Consider the following 19,116-nt stretch of genomic DNA (forward strand, 5'->3'; position numbering starts at 1 on the left):
GACATGCTATAAAAGTACTGACGTACATTTAATGTCATACGATATTACGACGTACGCTGATCCCTTGTATATAATAATGTCATTGTAATCTGTAGTGGAATAAACTAGTTAATAGCTACGGTGGAAAATAATCAGTTTAACAAGTTTGTTGGTGTGGTCATTACTGGCATTAACTATATAATCATTCTTTTGTGAACAAAACTCGTTTATCGCGTGGAAATAAAGGTATTTAATTTCGCAGATTCGATTCACCTTGCATGTGAAGGGTATATTCAGTGGCTGTTGTATTTTTTCCTTCCTAGGTTGCATTTCAAATACGAAAAATAGACGCGTAACTGTGTGCTGTGTACGATTCACTGATGATCTGGCAGTAAATTAAGATGTTTAACACGGAAACTACTGTAGTTTTGGTAGCAGAAACGTTTGTTTACTTCACTTCTAAGTTGATTTCGCGATGATAATTACGTATCATTATTAAAAGGCGTTTCATTTTGCGAAGAACAAGAATTAGTTCATTTCTGCAGAAAGCGTTACGCTATACTGGACAGTGTTGGTTTAACAGAAACACATGCATCGACGGGTGCACTCGAGGATAGTGTAACAGGATCGCTCATGATCTGGATATACGTAAACGACTCCGCTAGTTGGCAATGCTTGGAGTTGCTAACTGCTCCTCACGCAAAACACTTCGTGCAGGCGTGCTAATTGTCATCTTCTGGTACGGGGTTAGCAATGACACGATCCTCATTAAGATTAAAGGCCAGATACTAGATGCCGGTGTTACAGCTCTCAACGGTATTTGTCACGCCAACAAAGCGAACAAGTGCGCGTAATTAAAACCTGATGAGAACATCTCATCTCTAGAACCAACAAAACGCGAGCGTATTTCAATGGCAAGCAGAAACGAGATATATATGACAGATGAGGTGTTTTTATTCCTCATCTCTCTACGCCACAGTAACTTTATGCGGGGCAGAGTAGCCACGACTCTTACGCCGTAATCTGTTTCAAATTATCGCGACGACGCAGCTCTCTCTAGGATACTGGAACATGTACTCCCGTTATCTTACGTCAAGGACTTTCTAAAGCAGCAGCAAACACTGTTCGGCGATTTTTCATAAGAACAGACCCCAGTTTTGTGTCAGATGTTACGGAAATGAAGAAAGACAACACAATCTGCTCTGATATGACAAGAAACAGTATAGACTGTTTGCAAACTGAAACGGTCTTTTCGGAAAGAACACCACAACTGCCATACAGGATGGCTAAGAATCATTATTCCCTGTAACAGCGCAATTAATTGTGTGGCAATATACGCAGACCAGTAACAATGCCCCTGCGCCCCCGAAACCCCGATTGTTTAAAGAAGTGAATGATCTTTTACAATACAGCTCCGTTTTAATAAAATCTAGTGTTTGACGCATACCGATGTTTATGATCCCACATGTGCTACATGAAGATACTTTGCGCAAAGTTTATTGCAAATAATGTTAGCAGTAACCAAATAATAAACTGAAACATCATGCCTGATGCTGAAGTGTTACTGCACGTAAAGACTGTAGTAAGCGATTTTATGTATTTATTTTTTATTGTAAGTTTTGAACAATTTGTTGGAAGTCGGTTATTCAAGTCTTTTCATTCTCTAATAATAGACGAATGTGTTCTGGATGACATACGCGTTGTTAGTTACAATGTCACAAGACATACACAGTTTCTACCTTTAACTTAAGATATGAATCTTAACGAGTAAATTGTGACGGCATTTTAAAAATCAGTGAATAATTACAGGAGATTCTGAAAATTGAAATTTTGTCTCCCTGGAAGCCGTCAGACAGGCAACCTGCCACTGGGACCGGCTGACCGTTTTAGTTGGTGCGCGTTCCTTCCGTTAGTGGGTACTAACTATCTGCTGTACTCCGCACGGTATTAAGTCATCTGTCTCGCTCATATATTCTGATCAGCTGACACGAGGCTCATCAACTTCGTCTATGCGAGGGCGGCATGCCACTGTGCGTTGGCGAGGGAAGACTATTGCTGACGATCTCGCTGATAACAATAGCACACTAACTTTCCTTGTGTTTGTCTGGCAGTGAATTGACAGCCACCGTAGGGAGCGGCGGGAATTTGTAAGGTTCGACGGCGAGGCTCTTGACAGGACAATTTGGTTCACGGTGTGCGCCGTGCGTTAGCCGCCCACACAGCGGCCGTAGGAAGGACCTAGTGGCCCGAGATGTCGGCGAGCGGGCGCTTTCGATTCTCCACGGGTCAGCAGGGCGCGATACCATCGCAGGCCGCGAAAGTCGGCAGCTGCAGCCCAGAATGGTTGCCGGCGCTGGCCGCCCGGTCCCTACGTCCGGGATCCTATGCCTTTATATGCGGACGCACCACTGTTAGACTGAGTCGCCGTCGTTACTGCCTGCCGACCGTCTTACAGGTAATGCGAGTTGCTGTTTACGACAATCGCTGCATATATGAAAGCTGTAGATCTGACGGATACCAAGTCTGTTTAAGAACTGCATAAGTGGGTTGGGTTGTTTGGGGAAGGAGACCAGACAGCGAGGTCATCGGTCTTATGGGATTAGGGAAGGACATGGAAGGAAGTCGGCGGTGCCCTTTCAAAGGAACTATCCCAGCATTTGCCTGGAGCGATTTAGGGAAATCACAGGAAACCTAAATCAGGATGGCCGGACGCAGGATTGAACCGTCGTCTCCCGAATGCGGGTCCAGTGTCTAATCACTGCGCCACCACTCTCGGTCTGGACAAGTGCAAGACCTGGGCTCTGGGGGTTCCGTACAATCTTAATTATGTACGTAGATAATAATGATTTCTCAATGGCCTGGTGCAAGTCATTCCACTGAACGCCTCTTCGGTGACTTGCGTGTCCCAAACCTACCCCTGTTATCCAACGGGAAAGAAGACCTACAGTTTAATGTGGAATTCGAACCACTTGTTGTTTCTGGCGACTCTTCACATCGTTGAGAGGTGGGAAAAAAAACTCCATGGCCGAGCGGTTCTAGGCGCTTCAGTCTGGAACCGCGCGGCCGCTACGGTCGCATGTTCGAATCCTGCCTCGGGCATGGATGAGTGTGATGTCCTTAGGTTAGTTAGGTTTAAGTAGTCCCATAGTGCTCAGAGCCATTTGAAACATTTTTGTTCCCTATTTGGTCAGGATTATTTGTTGCTAAGAGTTCAAGTATGTTTTCGCAACCATTCACACTATATGTAGGGTCCTGAACTAGTTATTCAAAGTAATTTTCCGAGAAGGCTTTCAGTGCGATTTCGGACGACGTTTTATGCCTACCACCGACTTAAACATGTATTTTCGCCAATATATCGAGGGTAGATATAAGTCACCACCAATTATAATTGTTGGGGTACCTATTTGAAATGAGATTCAAGCTTTCTTTGAACTGTTCGCTTAGTTATAGAACCGTTTTTATACTCAAGAATTATGAGGTTTTTGGAGGACGATAATCTTCTCTGTGAAAATCAACATGGATTCTGCAAAAAGAGATCGTGAGAATCTCAGATGGCTCTGTTAGACACTAAGGTTGATGTCGCGTTGCTAGACTTCAAGAAGGCATCTGACACCGTTCCCAGCTACCGTTCAGTGAAAAAATACGAGGTTGTTGAGGATCGGACCAGGATCGATGAATGGTTGCAGTTGACCCTGAACGTAAATAAATTTATTTTGCGTACATACAAAAAGAAATCCACTAGTCTACAACAACAGTATCGATGACATATTGCTGGGAACAATATCTACCGTCAAATATATAGAAGGAACTATGCAGAGCGACCTCGAGCGGAATGAGCACGTTAAGTGAATAGTAGGAGAAGCAGATGCTAAACTGAGAGTCATAGGAAGAATCGTAAGGAAATTAACTCGTCTACGAACGAAGGGGCTTACAAGCCGCTTATTCGACCGATTCTTGAGTACTGTTCAACAGTCTGGGGTCGTTACCGCTGAGGACCGATGGAAGAGAGAGTAAAGCTCCAATGAAGAGCGACACGTTTGGTCACGAGATCGTTTAGTCGGCGTGAGAGAGGTAAAGAAATGCTCAACACTCCAGCGGCAGGCGTTACAAGAGAGGCGTTGCGCATCACGGAGAGGGTAGTACTGAAATTTTTAGAGAGCACTTTCCGGAAGGGGTCGGATAACATATTACTTCCTCCCACTTATCTCTCCCGAAAACTTCGAGAAATTAGAGTCAATAAGGAGGCTTACTGACAATCATTCTTCGCACGCACCATTCGCGAAACAGGGAAGTGCCCTCGGCCACACGCCGTCAAGAAGCTCGCGAAGCATTGATGTTGATACAGATGCTCGTTTCGTATCCGCACGAAGTGATCGACTGCGCGTCTGTCACCGCGAGGCCCTCGCGCTTGCCGGGATGCTACCTTTGAAAGGCCTTCCATAATCGGATATGACCGATCACCTCGCTGCTTGGTCCCCTCCCCAACCAGCCAGCCCTCACGCTTCTGCCACGTCGGCAGGTGTTTTTCTGCGACGCGTCGCGTGTCGGGCGGCGCAGCTCTCCGCGGCGTACGTCACGCCGGCGTTTTTGCGCGGCGCAGGCGCCGGCCGGCGCCCCGCGGCCCGCTATTGGCCGCCGCGTATCGGCGCGCCGCGGCGTCGCCGGCGACCGGGACGCCCGATTCGGGACGCCGCTGCGCCGCCGGCGCCCATTATTAAAAAGACAATGGCAGCCGGCGCCGGCCGCTGCCTGACAACGAGCGATGCGCGCGCGCCTTTTTGCTCGCGCGGCTCATTCTTGTTTGGCCGGCGGGGTTTTTGCCGCGCTCGCTTTGTTCCCTTTTGTGGCGTCTCCTTTCTCGGCACCGGCCAATGACTCGGTCGACCCGTCCGCCCGCCGGGACGCCGGCCGCTCGGGAACGGCCCCGCCCCTCGGGGGCATTTCGTCAGCGGCCGACGTAAACAAACCGGCTCCGGCACCGGCTCTGCCGCGAGGGAGCTGCCCCTGTTTGATGTGCACAGCTAACGGAATGGAGGCTCTCAATGTTTCAGCGCGGGCGCCCCTGATTACCTTATAAATTGCTGATAAACCAGAAGAAACAGAAACTGCACCTCTGTCCGTTTCGTGTGTAGAGACAGTGGCGTCTAGTTTTGGCACAACTTACTTTTCTTCTTACAAGGAGCCCACCCGTCATTTTACTTTTGAAATTTTTTATATTTATTATACGTGAAGTTCACAAATATACCGAAGCATTTCGATGCAACTCTCAAAAGATTCTCGAAAAAATCGAGTGTGAAGACTTCCGAGCAACTTAAGTTGGGCCACGTTATAACTATACGAAACTACTTTCATCCGGCCATAGCTGTGGGTTTTTTCATTGCTCTGGAAGAAGGATCATCAAACTTCGACACATGAAATATTAGTTAGCTTTATTATATAAATTAATAAAAGATTTAAGAATATCTTTATTTTATTTATTTAGGTAAATTTGCCTTTACGACAGGAGTAGAGTGCCCACTGTATAATTCACAACTGTCACTGACTATGGAAGCACCAGCTGATGCGCTAACAAGCAGAGGTCGTCAGCGGCGCGGTCGACGTTTTGAAACTATCTGTACGGTGGTACAGGTCAAGTTCCCAGGTATCACACATGCAGCTTTCACCCTGGTGGGCCATCACTTGCGAGTAAGCGACGAAAGAACAATTCCGAACTTTGTGTAATATTCAGTAGCCTTAAAAAAGGTTGCTATTGCGTTGTCTAGTTGTGTGGTGTAATGGATAATGTAAAAACTTCACATGCAAGAGGCTGTCGTTGGCATCTCGTCAGATGCACAACTTTTATTTTTAAATTGTTATCGATATTACTTCGTTCATTATTTTTATTCAGTTAGGTGGTCCAAATGTATTTTTTTTTTGCCTCTATTCCTTTGTCACGTCATTTTACTCACCGACTAAACTCTTTTATTTGTTTCACTTTTTCTTTGTATCATTCTTTTTCCAACAGCAATTTTTATGAATATCAATGTGGTTATATTTGTCTATTACAACATTCAATTGTTTGAAAATTTCAATCTATCAGTTAAAAAACAAAAAACGAAGGAGTCTTTTTATATTTGTGCAGTTGTGTGAAAAAATGTATTTTTGTTACTAGATGTGCAAATTTTTTGCATGGTAATCGTCGCACAAACATTTAAAACGTAACCTAAATACCCATTGCACTGTGGACAAAATAACGTAGATGAAAATTTAAATTAAAGACGAGTTTATAAGTAAAGCGAAACTGAAGCGAAATGAGAACTAGATATAGTAAACGCAATAATGTGGACTAAAAATCGGTGACAAAACAAAAGAAATTAAATCAATATTAATACATAAAGTTAATTAAAAACACATGAACTAAGATTTCAAGCAGAGAGAGAATGATAGGAAGAAAAATGAGACCAAATGAAGAATTTGATGATATGATTAAAGTTGTGTGACAAAGGAATGGAATTAAAGCATTACATTAAAACCAATTACTGTAATAAAAGTAATGATTGAAGAAATTTCGATAACGATATATAAATAACAAAAACTTGTACCTCTGACGAGTTTCGAACTCACAACCTCCTGCACGTGGACGTTATCCCATCCATTACACCACGAGACCGAACTAGGCATTGCAGTCTTTTTTAATGCTGTTAAGTGTCACAAAAAGCTCCGAATTTTGCTTTCGTCGATTACTCGCAAACGAGGGCCCACCAAGGTGAACGGCTTCAGTGTGTGATAACTGGGATCTTAATCTAGATTGTTTCAAAAAGTTGATAGCACCGCTAGGGAACTGTCGTTGTAAGTAACAAACTGATTGTTGAGGTAGAACGTTCGACATTTACAAGACAAGTTCATCTAAAACTTTAACTAATCGTCTGTCCTAGACGATGGTGTTGACTGGTACAGGCGAGATCACGATCTGGGCTGAACGCTCGCGTGTTCGACACTAGGCTGGTATCAGCGCTGCGAAGCTGGTAGAGGGGACATGTCTCCGGGAGTGTCTACCATTGGTTGTTGTCGATTGCAGAGGACGCTAAGGCCTGTGGTTTATTTTTTTATTTTATTTCTAAACGAGGCCCGCATGGAGCACTGGTAGCGTCGGAGGAACCCAATCAGATAAGCCGATCAATGGGTTGCTAGTTCGGATTTTACTGTGCTCTTTTTTTCGCTTTTTTCTTTTTTTTTTGTTCAGTTCCAATACCTACATCATTTAAATATAAAATTTATGAATATATGCTGATTGACAAACACCTAACCATAAATTCGTAATTATCGATATTTTAGACAAGATCGTTGATAAACATCGTTTAAATTAAAATATTACGAACTTTTTAAACATGTTTTATAAATGACCGAAAGTTAAAAATTTATATTTGGTATGGAAACTGGAATTGCGCATGTCATAATTAATTAGAAACGTGAAGACAAGAATTTCGCATCAAAATTGGGATTAGAAACATGTTAGCACATTTGATTCAAGTTATGTAGGTAGGTATTTAAGCTAACAAAAAATACAGCTCGAACTCGATTTTCTCTAGAGTTATTTAGAGTTGTATCGAACTGCTTTGGGATATCGATATTTGTGTTCCCAGCTTCGCATACCATAAATGTAAGAAATTACAAAATTCTGACTGCAGGGTGGTCTCGCTGTAGGTGTTAGCCCCGTCTAGTACGTTGTCCGCTGTACTCGAGATTTGGAAAATTTATTTTGTTGTAATTTTGTGGCTGAATGGCCTTCCCGTCACCGTAGTATTCAGTTCCCCGAGACAGGGACGTCGTGTGTGCGTTGTGTCTGCGAATCGCGATGATTTTTCTTTTGTATGTTGTCAAATTTCAACTTTTCGTGTATCGTACTTTCTGAGCCAGAAATTTCGGACCAGCCTAGAATTGCCTCAACGAGAATGGGCAACCTCCACACGCAGCCGGTCGCTGTATCCTGTGGTCAAGCGCATTCGATTCGGAACAGGTCCACCCTCTCGCCTGGCAAGCTACCGCGCTGCCCCATACGCTGTAGTTAAAGGTAACTTTCGACATATTACTGTCAACTGTTTCGGAAAAAGTACCTCACGCGTAACTAGTAGACCTGGATTTTTGTAATTCTCTTATATTTACGGCACGTGAAGTTAAGAAGTGGGACTGCGCCCCCGAACATTTAGGTACAAGTCCCAAAAATTCTTGACAAAATCCGCTTTGCAATTCTACGAGGTCTAGAATACCATATAGATGGACAATATTTCGACAGGTTGCGTGGCTCTGCAGTAGAGTGTCGCCCACGACGTGGGTGGCCAGGGTTCAATTCCCAGTCTAGACTAATTTCTAAATAAATAGGTAAGTTCTACGACCATTTCCGTAAAACGTAAAATACATAAAGATAGCAAAAAGATCGATAGTGCTCAAGACTAGTATTCTCTGGATCGCTGGTTTCAAAAGATTCGATCGGTATTTTGTTCGTTTATTTTTTCTTTTCAGTTCGAATTACCTACGTCATTTGAATATAAAACGCATCAAACATTTGCTACTAAACACACATATAACTGTAATTTTCATGAAAATGCACGTCTTCTTATTTCTAACTATGTATCATAAATAAAAATGCAGTTTTCATTGCAAATATAATTCTTATTTCCCATCTTTTATAAAAGATTGTCAATAAATATTATCTAAATAAAAAGGAAACAATACAAATTAACGTTTTTTTATCTTCAAGTATTTTACTCTTCACAGAAATGCTCGTAGAACAAGCGCATCTGTTTAAAAACGTACATGATCGAGGACTGAACCCAGACCACTCACACGCCAGTCGAGCGTTCTACCACAGTGCCACATCGGCTGTCGAAATAATAAAGATCTCAGAGCTCGAGAATTTTTGTGAGTTGCATCGAACTGTTTTGATGACTGACATTTGAGCTTTGGACTTCACGTATCATAAATATTTTTAAAAAATACAAAAATCAGAATGGCATGTGGCCCTCGTTGTTACTAGAAACGTGACTGATGTGGGCTATACATGCCTTTGTATTTTGTTTACACACAATCACAGACCCCGTTACTGGTTTCGACCATAAATTGGCCATCTTCAGAACTAGTTATATTCTCCGTATGCAATATTTTCTCCGTATGTCAGTCGATGTACAGTGTTCTTGGGGAAAAAATTCTCTGCGGAGACACGTCACTGGTATCACACTTCTACGAGTGTACACAGGGTGTTCGGAAATTCCAGTTGCAAACTTGTTGGGGAAATGGATACACAATATTCAGAACAGGAAATGTACGGTTTCTTTTCTACGACGGTTACAATGTAGAAGTTTGACTCATCCACTTCTGCTTGACAAACTCAGTTAGGGGTGACGCAGAACAGTTATTAGGTAACAATTCGAAAGGAAACATAACACAACATCCATTTATCACTTAAGAACATTTGTTTGTGTTAATACTGAAGTATTAAGTGTTTACATTATTTCAAAACAAAAAAGGACCCAGCATAGCGTACGTACAGACAGTAATGTTTAAGTGTTAATACAAACAAACTGTACTGTGTCACGCGTAATTCAATTACTCAAGCAGAAGTGGATGATTTAAACATCTAAATTGAAACCTTCGTAGAACGGAAACGGTACGTTTCTGTACACGGGTTCCTGTTCAAAATATTATGTACACACTCGCCTCTACAAGCCCTAGAAGTTTCTATCGGGAATTTCATTTAGACAGGTATGGCAACTTTCTATGCGTCGTTGTTCATTTTTCTTTTCTTTTTTTATATTTTTCTAATTTATTCGACTGCGTCCAACGTCATTACGACTTTCTACCTTTGCACCCGCAGACGTCAAATATTCATACACATCTTTGTCGAGAAGAAACGTGGCAGTTGTTTAGTTCACACTACTTACTAGAAGAGAATTTCATGAAATCAGACAAATTTATTCAGTAGTTCCTGCCTTATACAGATTTTACTGGATAGAAGTCTCGATCATCGACGAACTGACAAAAAAGAAGAAAAAAAAAATCCGCTCAGAATAAATTTACTTCGGGATCTCGAGCAACTCTTTGAGCGCGATTGCCCTCGAACACTTGTCCAGTAACGGCCAAAAGTCTCATAAAAATACTTCTGTGTCGTTACAACAGTATATGGGTAAAACAAAAAAAAATGCAGAAATGATCCGTGATTGTGTCTAGATGAAATGAACAGAACTGTGTGATTTTGTTTTCTCCTGCCGATATTCCTCTCGGTGACTAAACAAGCTAGCAAAGCTTATGAGCGAGTAGAAATGCTTTGTATTGGAGTTGGCTTCTCTTTATCAAAACTATGGTTCGGCAGTTTTGTTACAAAACGTAAATGGTAGCGTTACCGATAGTATTAGAAGCATAGTTACGAAAAGAAACACGTATCACTGTGTGAGTGAGAAACTACGGGCCGACGACTTCTCTTTATGTTTTGTTTCTTTGTTTGCTTGTTTTGCATATAACTAGAAACGCACATCGTTCAGATAGTCCGTTGTGTATTTTACATCCCTACAAAATATACATTGCATTTTATAAGTAACAGAAACTAGTTGATAGCGTAAATTCTGCGTTTGTTATGTAACCAAAGCAATTAATTTTGATGCAAGTACGGTTTACATGCACAAACATAAACAAATCTATGTAATTATTTTTGTTATTCTGTACTAAACAGAACTTTCTTCATAATGATCAAAGTCAGGAGTTCCCTGTTATTAATAATAAGTGCGGAAGGGGTTAATGAATAACAGAAACATGTTTTGTACGAGCTTCATGAAGTGTTGAAGCGATAGTTGATATATTTTTGTTTCGCGTTTTTTTTAATTTTACCTTTTTTTGAGGAAATTGCGTTTTCTATCGCTATATGATGACACTATTGATTTTTATCCTTACTACAACAATTTTCGACTAAAACCTGAATAAATACTATTTATTTTAGAGTAACAGGGGGATAACTATGTAGTACAAAAATGTTCCATAGGTTACGCAGTCCTTTATGTATTCTAACTCAGTTTCTAGACCGTTCACTTTTCCTGTTTCTAGACGACTCTAGCACGATACCGATCGCCTACTGGAACAAAGTATCGAAATGAGGTACCGTCATATAGGTATACAACACACATGAGGTACAGGTAACGCGGTTACGATCTTAACTGACCAAGGCTACTATGAAAATCACCGTAGTCTACGCTTATTATCTACAGTATAATCTACGGTGGCCTACGGTAGTTTGTTAGTGATCAGTCGCCATTTGCACCGAAGAGTTTAAAGGGCTGTGTTGTTCATAACGGGGATATGTTTAGAAAGTCTTCGGTGTGTAATATTCACGCTAAAGAAAGTAAGAATTTTGAACTCAGTGGGTGCATTTATTTCGTATTATAGAACTTTCCTTGTGTTCTTAATTATTCGATCTTAAAATAGCAATTCTGTAGCATCTATTAAGTATTCAGAGCTGAGAAAGAATGCAGTTCGATAGCAGTTTGTATGTTATTATTATTATTATTATTATTATTACTATTTTTACTGTAATTGTTACCGATATTATTTACCTACCTGTTGCAAGGTGATTCGGGTGAATGTTGATATCCTAATACCAGTGACTCACCTTAGCTATTCTCTTCATCGTCTGGAATACTACCATTTTTAATTTCATCGCCATAATGGACACACAGAATATTTAAAGCCTTCAGCTCTGCTTATCGAACAGATGGATAGAGTATGGTTATTTCATATGCAAGGTGCGCAACACATATGCTTCCTGTTACAGAGTCTTAATACAGGCTTTTAAGGATCCCCTTATTAGGCCAAGTGTAAAGCGTTTTCTGTGATCAAGTCTATGGTTTACGAATTTACTGGCTATGGCTCTGAGCACTATGGGACTCAACTGCTGAGGTCATTAGTCCCCTAGAACTTAGAACTAGTTAAACCTAACTAACCTAAGGACATCACAAACATCCATGCCCGAGGCAGGATTCGAACCTGCGACCGTAGCGGTCTTGCGGTTCCAGACTGCAGCGCCTTTAACCGCACGGCCACTTCGGCCGGCTACGAATTTACTCTCGAGTTTACAAAAGTTGTTCTCGTTCGTGTCGTCAGCAGTAAAATAACAGCTACAGTATTGGTGACCACGGGACGAGATCAAAACTTTCGCCCTTTTGTAACTTTAAATAATAACAGTATTTGGAATACATGCAATCCTTGGGATAAGGGTAGTTGTGGGAATATCGATTTTCTCTCTGGGCAGGTGTTTGAGCTGCAGCCAACGTTTTGGGTCGACGCTTCTCACTGAGGGTTTCTAATGTTATTTTCCTTCGCATTTTAAACTTATTCAAAAAAGGTTCAAATGGCTCTGATCACTATGGGACTTAACATCTGAGGTCATCAGTCCCCTAGAACTTAGAACTACTTAAACCTAAGTAACCTAAGGACATCACACACACCCATGCCCGAGGCAGGATTCGAACCTGCGACCGTAGCGGTCGCGCGGTTCCAGACTAAAGCGCCTAGAACCTCTCGGCCACACAAGCTGTCTTTCAACTTGTCATTTACTGTTTATGACAGTAGTATTTACACCACCCCTCGTTGAGACAGGCTAAGAATTAATGAGCAAATAAAAATAATAGTAGGTTATATAATTTACAGCTCATGACAATATTTGACTGTCGTCAGTTGCTTGTAATTTCGCACTTACGACCTTTATATTCAAGTTTGCCTGTTGTTGAAGAGAAGTTTAGTGAGAAATGCGAAAATAGAATGCAAATAAGTAAATAAACGCGAAATATATACGTTAGAATGTAGTGTTCGCTTCTTAGCTGATATTAACAGACGATCGTTCACTCATTCGTTTGTTGTTTAATGAGGGCTTTAAGATGTGCTCCATGACGAATGACAGTATAGATTTCCTCCGAGCAGTACACCTTGCGTAGAAGCTGGTCTGGACACACACACAATTCTCTCTGTGTCTCTGTCCTTCAACCCTTTTCTCTTCCAGACCACCGACTGACGCGGTGCACTTGATATCATTCATTAGTTTGTTTCCCTTGTGAATCTGGCTTTACACTGCGAACGAATGACTGATTGTGCATCAAACAGCATCTAAATTTCATACATGACTTTTAGATGGGCTGTTAGCCAGGCCTAATCTTAGAAATCTCAGCAGATCCTTGACTGGTTTAGACGCAGATGCTGACTTGACAAGTCGTCCGAAGCCCACGATGGACAAGCGAGTGAACAACTGCCTAAGCAGTACATCGGTAGTACAAAAGAGAAAACGAATAGTCACGTAGAGTCCTTAGAGTGTTTTGCACGTACATTGGGATATACAGGGTGAGCGAAATGAAACTGGCCCGGAAAATGTATGAGGCAGTGAAACGAAAACGAGACGGATGGAGAAGAAGGCAGCAGCTGTTTGTTATTTCAAAAGTAATCGCCATAACTGTTAATACATTTATGCTACTGTGGGACAAGACGTTTAATGTCTTCGTGGACAAACATTTGGGATTGCGTATTGCAATCAGTCTGCTACTTTTTTGTTGCTGCTACTGTCCACTATGGTAAAGTATTTTCTGAAAATTCGAGAAGAGTAAGATTTACAGTAAACTTTTTAGTTTACTTATCTTATCTCACACAGTTGGTTCTAGTTGTTCATGCTTTGGGGCCTGATTCTTGACACCGAAATTGCCACATTTTAGGTCCTCATGGCTCAATTGATCTAAATAATTTTGAAGAATATCGTTGCAGAATTTTTGTTTTTACGTTAATTTATTTTGTCACATTTTACTGTATTACACAGGCTTTTGAATTTCACATTAACAAAGCCATAATTACATTTTTCGCCCAAAATACCAAAAATAGGCCCGATCACATGAGAGGCATGCTTACTACTACTTCATTCTGCCTTAATAATAATATTCCGAGGGGCTTACAATTTTTCTTGAAAAAATGAATTTCTATTTAGATCTATTACTATTTCATAAGTGAATCCAGAAATAAATATGATAAACAGTACTAGATTGCGTAATTAATAATATGTACCAAATATTTCATAAATGAAATGATTCTAAAAAAAAAATACCTGTACATTCAGAGCTAGTACATATCGATTGTAACAACGAAAATAAATTAATTCCTTTTCATAAATTTTAGCTTGGAATATAAGATACTGTCTATAAAATTATATGAAATTTTTCAGAAAAAACACTTGAGATAACACTGACCTGACCAACTTTCGAAAAAAAATTCTGGTATGGACTACTACTGTTGAGGGAAAGAATTTGTTAGAGGAGGATGTCCCTTTATAGCACGGAACCACGATTGTACCCAAGCGTGTACCTGTTCTTCCAAAGCAATCTGATGGCCAATAATGTCTTTCTTGAGGGCTTCAATAATAAAGAAATCGCACGGAGAGAGATCGTGACTACGGAGGACGTGTGCGCGTGGTCACTTCAGAAAATTTGAAGTGCGCCGTCAGAGTCGCAAAGACCCGCCAGGATAGCCGGGAGCGCTAACGCGCTGCTTCCTGGACTCGGGTAGGCGCGCCGGCCCCGGATCGAATCCGACGTCGGCCGGTGTGCCGGCCAGCCTGGATGTGGTTTTTAGGCGGTTTTCCACATCCTACTAGGTGAATACCGGGCTGGTCCCCACGTCACTCCTCAGTTACACGACTCGCAGACATTTGAAACACATTCACACTATTTCACGATTTACACTAGACGCAGACAGCAGGAGTACACTAATTCAGGCCCGGGGGCGTACGGGGTGGCGGCAGGAAGGGCATCCGGCCACCCCTTACCATTCACCATGCCAAATCCGTACTTAACCCTGCCCAGAATGCGGGATCAAGACAGTAGCAAAAGAAAGAAAGAAGGAAAGAAAGCTGTCAGAGTCGAAACGCCGAGGAATGTTGACGGACGGCATCATTCTGTCGCAGGATAATGCCCGCTCACATGTAGCCACGGTCGTTTCGAGTACACCGCAGAAGTTTCGTTGGGGAGGCACTACAGCTCGTCCGTGTGGTCTCCATATCTCGCCAAGCGATTTCCATATTTTTGGAGAGGACATTTGTGGTCGTCGGGTGCTTCTGAGGTAGAGCTGTACGCAAGCCTGTGTATAATCGTAGTTCCGTAGGCAACCGCAAATATTTTCCGCGAACGCACTGTCCCTCGGGTTCAGATGCTGACTGCCCCTGGCACTTGGAGCTGCGCAGTGTGTTGCTAGCTTGGGGCGGCGCGCCGTGTGTTCTAGGCGGCTGTTGCTCAGCAGGCGTGTGCCGGTGTGTTGCAGGCGGCCCCATGGAGCAGGGCGGCCCCGGGCCCGGCCTGCCGCTCGCCGCGGAGTTCGCGGGGCTCAGCGCAGAGCCGCCGCCCGGCTTCCTGCCGCAGCCGCCGCCGCCCGCCGACCAGATCCTCGCCCAGCAGCGCGCCAGCCCCGAGTTCATCAGCTCGCAGGGTGAGCACCACGGCTGTCTCGATCAGACGTCGATACATCGATGTTCCCATCAATGTATATGTTTTACCCCGATATATCGATATCAAAATGTCAATATCGAGAGCCAAACATCCATACATCGGCGTTCCCATCAATGTATATATATTACACCGATATATCGATATCGTAATGGCAATATTGAGTGCCAAACATCCATATATCTACGTTCCCATCAATGTATAGATTCTAACCCGATATATCGATATCAAGATGGCAGTATCGAGTACCAAACATCCATATATCGAAGTCCCCATCAATGTATATATTGTACTCCGATTTATCGATATCAATATGGCAATATCGTGTGCCGAACAACCATATATAGACGTTCCCATCATTGTAAATATTTTACCCCGATATATCAATATCCAAATGGCAATATCGAGTGCCAAACATCCATATATTGAAGTTCCCATCAATGTATATATTTTACCCCGATATATCGATATCAAAATGACAGTATCGAGTGCCAAACATCCATATATCGACGTTCCCATCAATGCATACATTTTACCCCAATATATAAATATCAAAATGGCAATATCGAGTGCCAAACATCCATATATAGACGTTCCCATCAATGTACATATTTTACCCGACATATCGATATCAAAATGGCAATAACGAGTGCCAAACATCCATATATCGACGTTCCCATCAATGTACAGATTTTAACCCGAGATATCGATATCAAAATGGCAATATCGAGTGCCAACATTTTTATTTCATACAGACATGCCAACTTTAAAAAGTGAAAAATCAGGAGAATTTTAGCGGTGTTCTATTGTGAATTACAACACATCACTGACGATTAAAGTTGCAATAATTCAATAACTGTGACAATTCAATTACATTTGCTTTATTTTTCACATGTAAATACTAAATAATGGACATACCTGAGCCTTCGGACTGCATAATTTATCATTCAACATGCTGAACAATATGAATGATGAGCTGTGCAGGTTTCTTTGGATTCACACACATTCAAATGAAGCACTCTCGAAAGAACTACAGTTCGATATTACGATCCGAGGAAACAAATTAACGTATATTAGATTTCTGTTTTGACATTAGCACAGTTTTGCATGAATAAATCACTGTTAAACGATAACACGTTTTCGTGTCATAACGCAATCCGTATTTGCTTGGCATCTTATATCCGTAAGACATCTTTCCCAAATTCAAATCAGTTTTATACAGGATGCACATGTTAGGCTTAGCAAATAATCTGAATAGTTTATCAGTCTGAATTTGTCTGATTACGTTAGTTACTTATTCACCACACCTGTAGCTCACTTAGCCTTCTTCAAAAACTCTGAACTAAATTTCTGCTCAAAGCACTTCCCTTTTTGAACTGATTTTAAAATCATAAATTTCTCCAAAGACGTTTCTGAAAGCATGGACCTGAACTGAGTTTTGGTCTTTGAAACTGTGCTAAGAATTCTCTCACATTCCGGATTACTATGTGGAATTGACAAAACAGCCAGCACCACCTTTGCAAGTTTATCCCATTGAAGAACCCCATCAGCCGATTTCTTCTAACCTACCAACGCCCACTGAACATCAATCATCTCTGCTGCCAAGTTGGTTTCTTCTAGCTGAAAGTTACAGAACCGAGAGTGAAGAATATCAAGTTCTGTATCTAAGTGTTCACTTTCGCTAGTCAGAATATTAGGAAATCTGTTTATGAAAAATCTAAGGCTGGAAAATGATGCTTTGCCAATTATAGAAATATTTGCAGCTTCTGCATACATTAAAACTTTATCTTTGAATGGAAACACTGCCTTTTAGACACAACAATGCGAATCACATCGCTTGAAACAACTGTCGACTACTCCTTGTCCACGATAACTTTGCGATTGCGCTGGTGCTACCAGAAGCGGAGGAAATTGGCACTAGTTGAAAGATATTCCTTTGTCTCCGATCGCTGCCAACGATAAGTTCCTTACCTCCTTGTAGATACGAAGCGCGAACTACGCCTACTGCCGCTCCTCACAGCCACCGCACCAATCTAGCAAGTTAACACAGATAAGTAGCAGCCATACATTGTCATCCACCAATATATCGAAGGCGCAGGATTTTCAAATAGTAAGGAAAGTATTGAAACTACTCTGAAAATCGGAAGATCGGTCTTCACTGTGGGGAGGTCGGGAGGAAGAAGCAAAAATCGGGAGTCTCCCGCTTCAATCGGGAGAGTTGGCACGTCTGTTTATACTATATTTTTTCACAATTTTCGGTAAATATTTGAAGTTGTTCTTTTCAAACACTAGTAGAGCACAGTTTTACTTTCAGTGTGTTAAGGAGTTTCAGTAGTTTTTGAGCTTTCATCACGAACAGTCTTTCTCTTTGACCGTGTGAAGCCAAGTATCGGTGGCATAAAAGAAGTTGGATTGCACTGCGGGTGACGCTGTGAATGGAATAACAGGGTTTCCCATGTGAAGAAATAGCACACTAGTTGGGTCAAAAAAAGTTTTTAACACAACTAGTGATCTACTTATTCACATCGGCATTCTTCAGTAACTGTTGCTGCAAATTATGAACACAATTCTAAATGACAATGTTGGTCTTTGTGGTTGGTGGAGACGCGTGAGGGGAAATGCTGACGTGATCGGCGCACGGCGCTACAACAGAAACTGCAACGTTTGGCTTTGACGCTACGTTTAGTTTTGATACTACAACTGCCAGGTAGCTGGTGTTGGCGGAAATGTAAAAGCAGGGAAGTCGACATGAAGTGTTTTGGACAAATCTGATACGTGACGAAACCGATCGACGGGCCCACCGGACACCTTTTATTACACCACTAACATGCAGTTACCTTTCTTAGCGAAGTGGTTATCGCCAAGCCTGAGAGTGCATCTTTTTCCTTTCAGTTATTGCTCTAAGGGGTATAGGCGAGCTGCTAGCTTATTGATGTACAGAATACCTTATATTAAGTCAATGCGTGAATATACAGCGCTAAAACCGTCACTGTATTTATTACAATGTGCAGCCGATATTTACATAGGCCAAGTACGTCGATATTTCTTTCGTCGATATACCGATACCTTTCTTCATTATATCGAGAGGCGATAATTACATCTTTTTAAAATATCGATGTATCGGCTTCCCGAAGGTTTTAAAAATGTCAACAGTCCTAGTGAGTAGACAGGTAGCTAGAAATGTTAGAAATGTTCAGTAAAGTTCAGGCAGCCTGCCGTATGTGTTCCTCACGTAGTTGCAGAGTCAATAGGTTGTATTCAAACTACAATTAGCGAAACACGTGCAGTATGTAGAACACGTGGATTAGTCTCGCTGAAAAAAAGCAGTGCAGCGTATAAGACACCTTTCCACGCTTTGCCTATTTCCCACTGATTCTCTCATATCATCATCCATTACATCCGACATTCCGTGATCTATGTCTGTAGCTACGTTCAAACTCGGGCCTCGGGCATGAAATACATTCCATCATTCGTTCCCAGTAGTTCCTAGTATGATAGCGGCAGCTCATCTTCAACGTCAGCCGTTAAATTGAGTTGATAAAAAACCTAAAAATGAAACAGTACAGCCTACAGTGTTGCCTGCCATTTTCTTAACACTCTTGATGCAATTAGCGAAACACGTGCAGTTGTGTAGAACACGTGGATT

At 41.8% G+C, this 19,116-nt stretch overlaps 1 protein-coding gene across 1 annotated transcript in view; it reads left to right on the plus strand.

Moving 5' to 3' along the window:
• Nucleotides 1-19,116, plus strand: part of LOC126419728 (LIM/homeobox protein Lhx5) — a 484,677-nt gene that overhangs the window by 458,699 nt on the left and 6,862 nt on the right. Inside the window, exon 9 of the mRNA XM_050086907.1 lies at nt 15,289-15,453. Within this exon, the coding sequence (XP_049942864.1) occupies nt 15,289-15,453 (165 nt within the window). The remainder of the gene's footprint in view (nt 1-15,288; nt 15,454-19,116) is intronic.

Source organism: Schistocerca serialis, chromosome 9 (genome assembly GCF_023864345.2).
Source record: "Schistocerca serialis cubense isolate TAMUIC-IGC-003099 chromosome 9, iqSchSeri2.2, whole genome shotgun sequence".
Taxonomy (NCBI): domain Eukaryota; kingdom Metazoa; phylum Arthropoda; class Insecta; order Orthoptera; family Acrididae; genus Schistocerca; species Schistocerca serialis.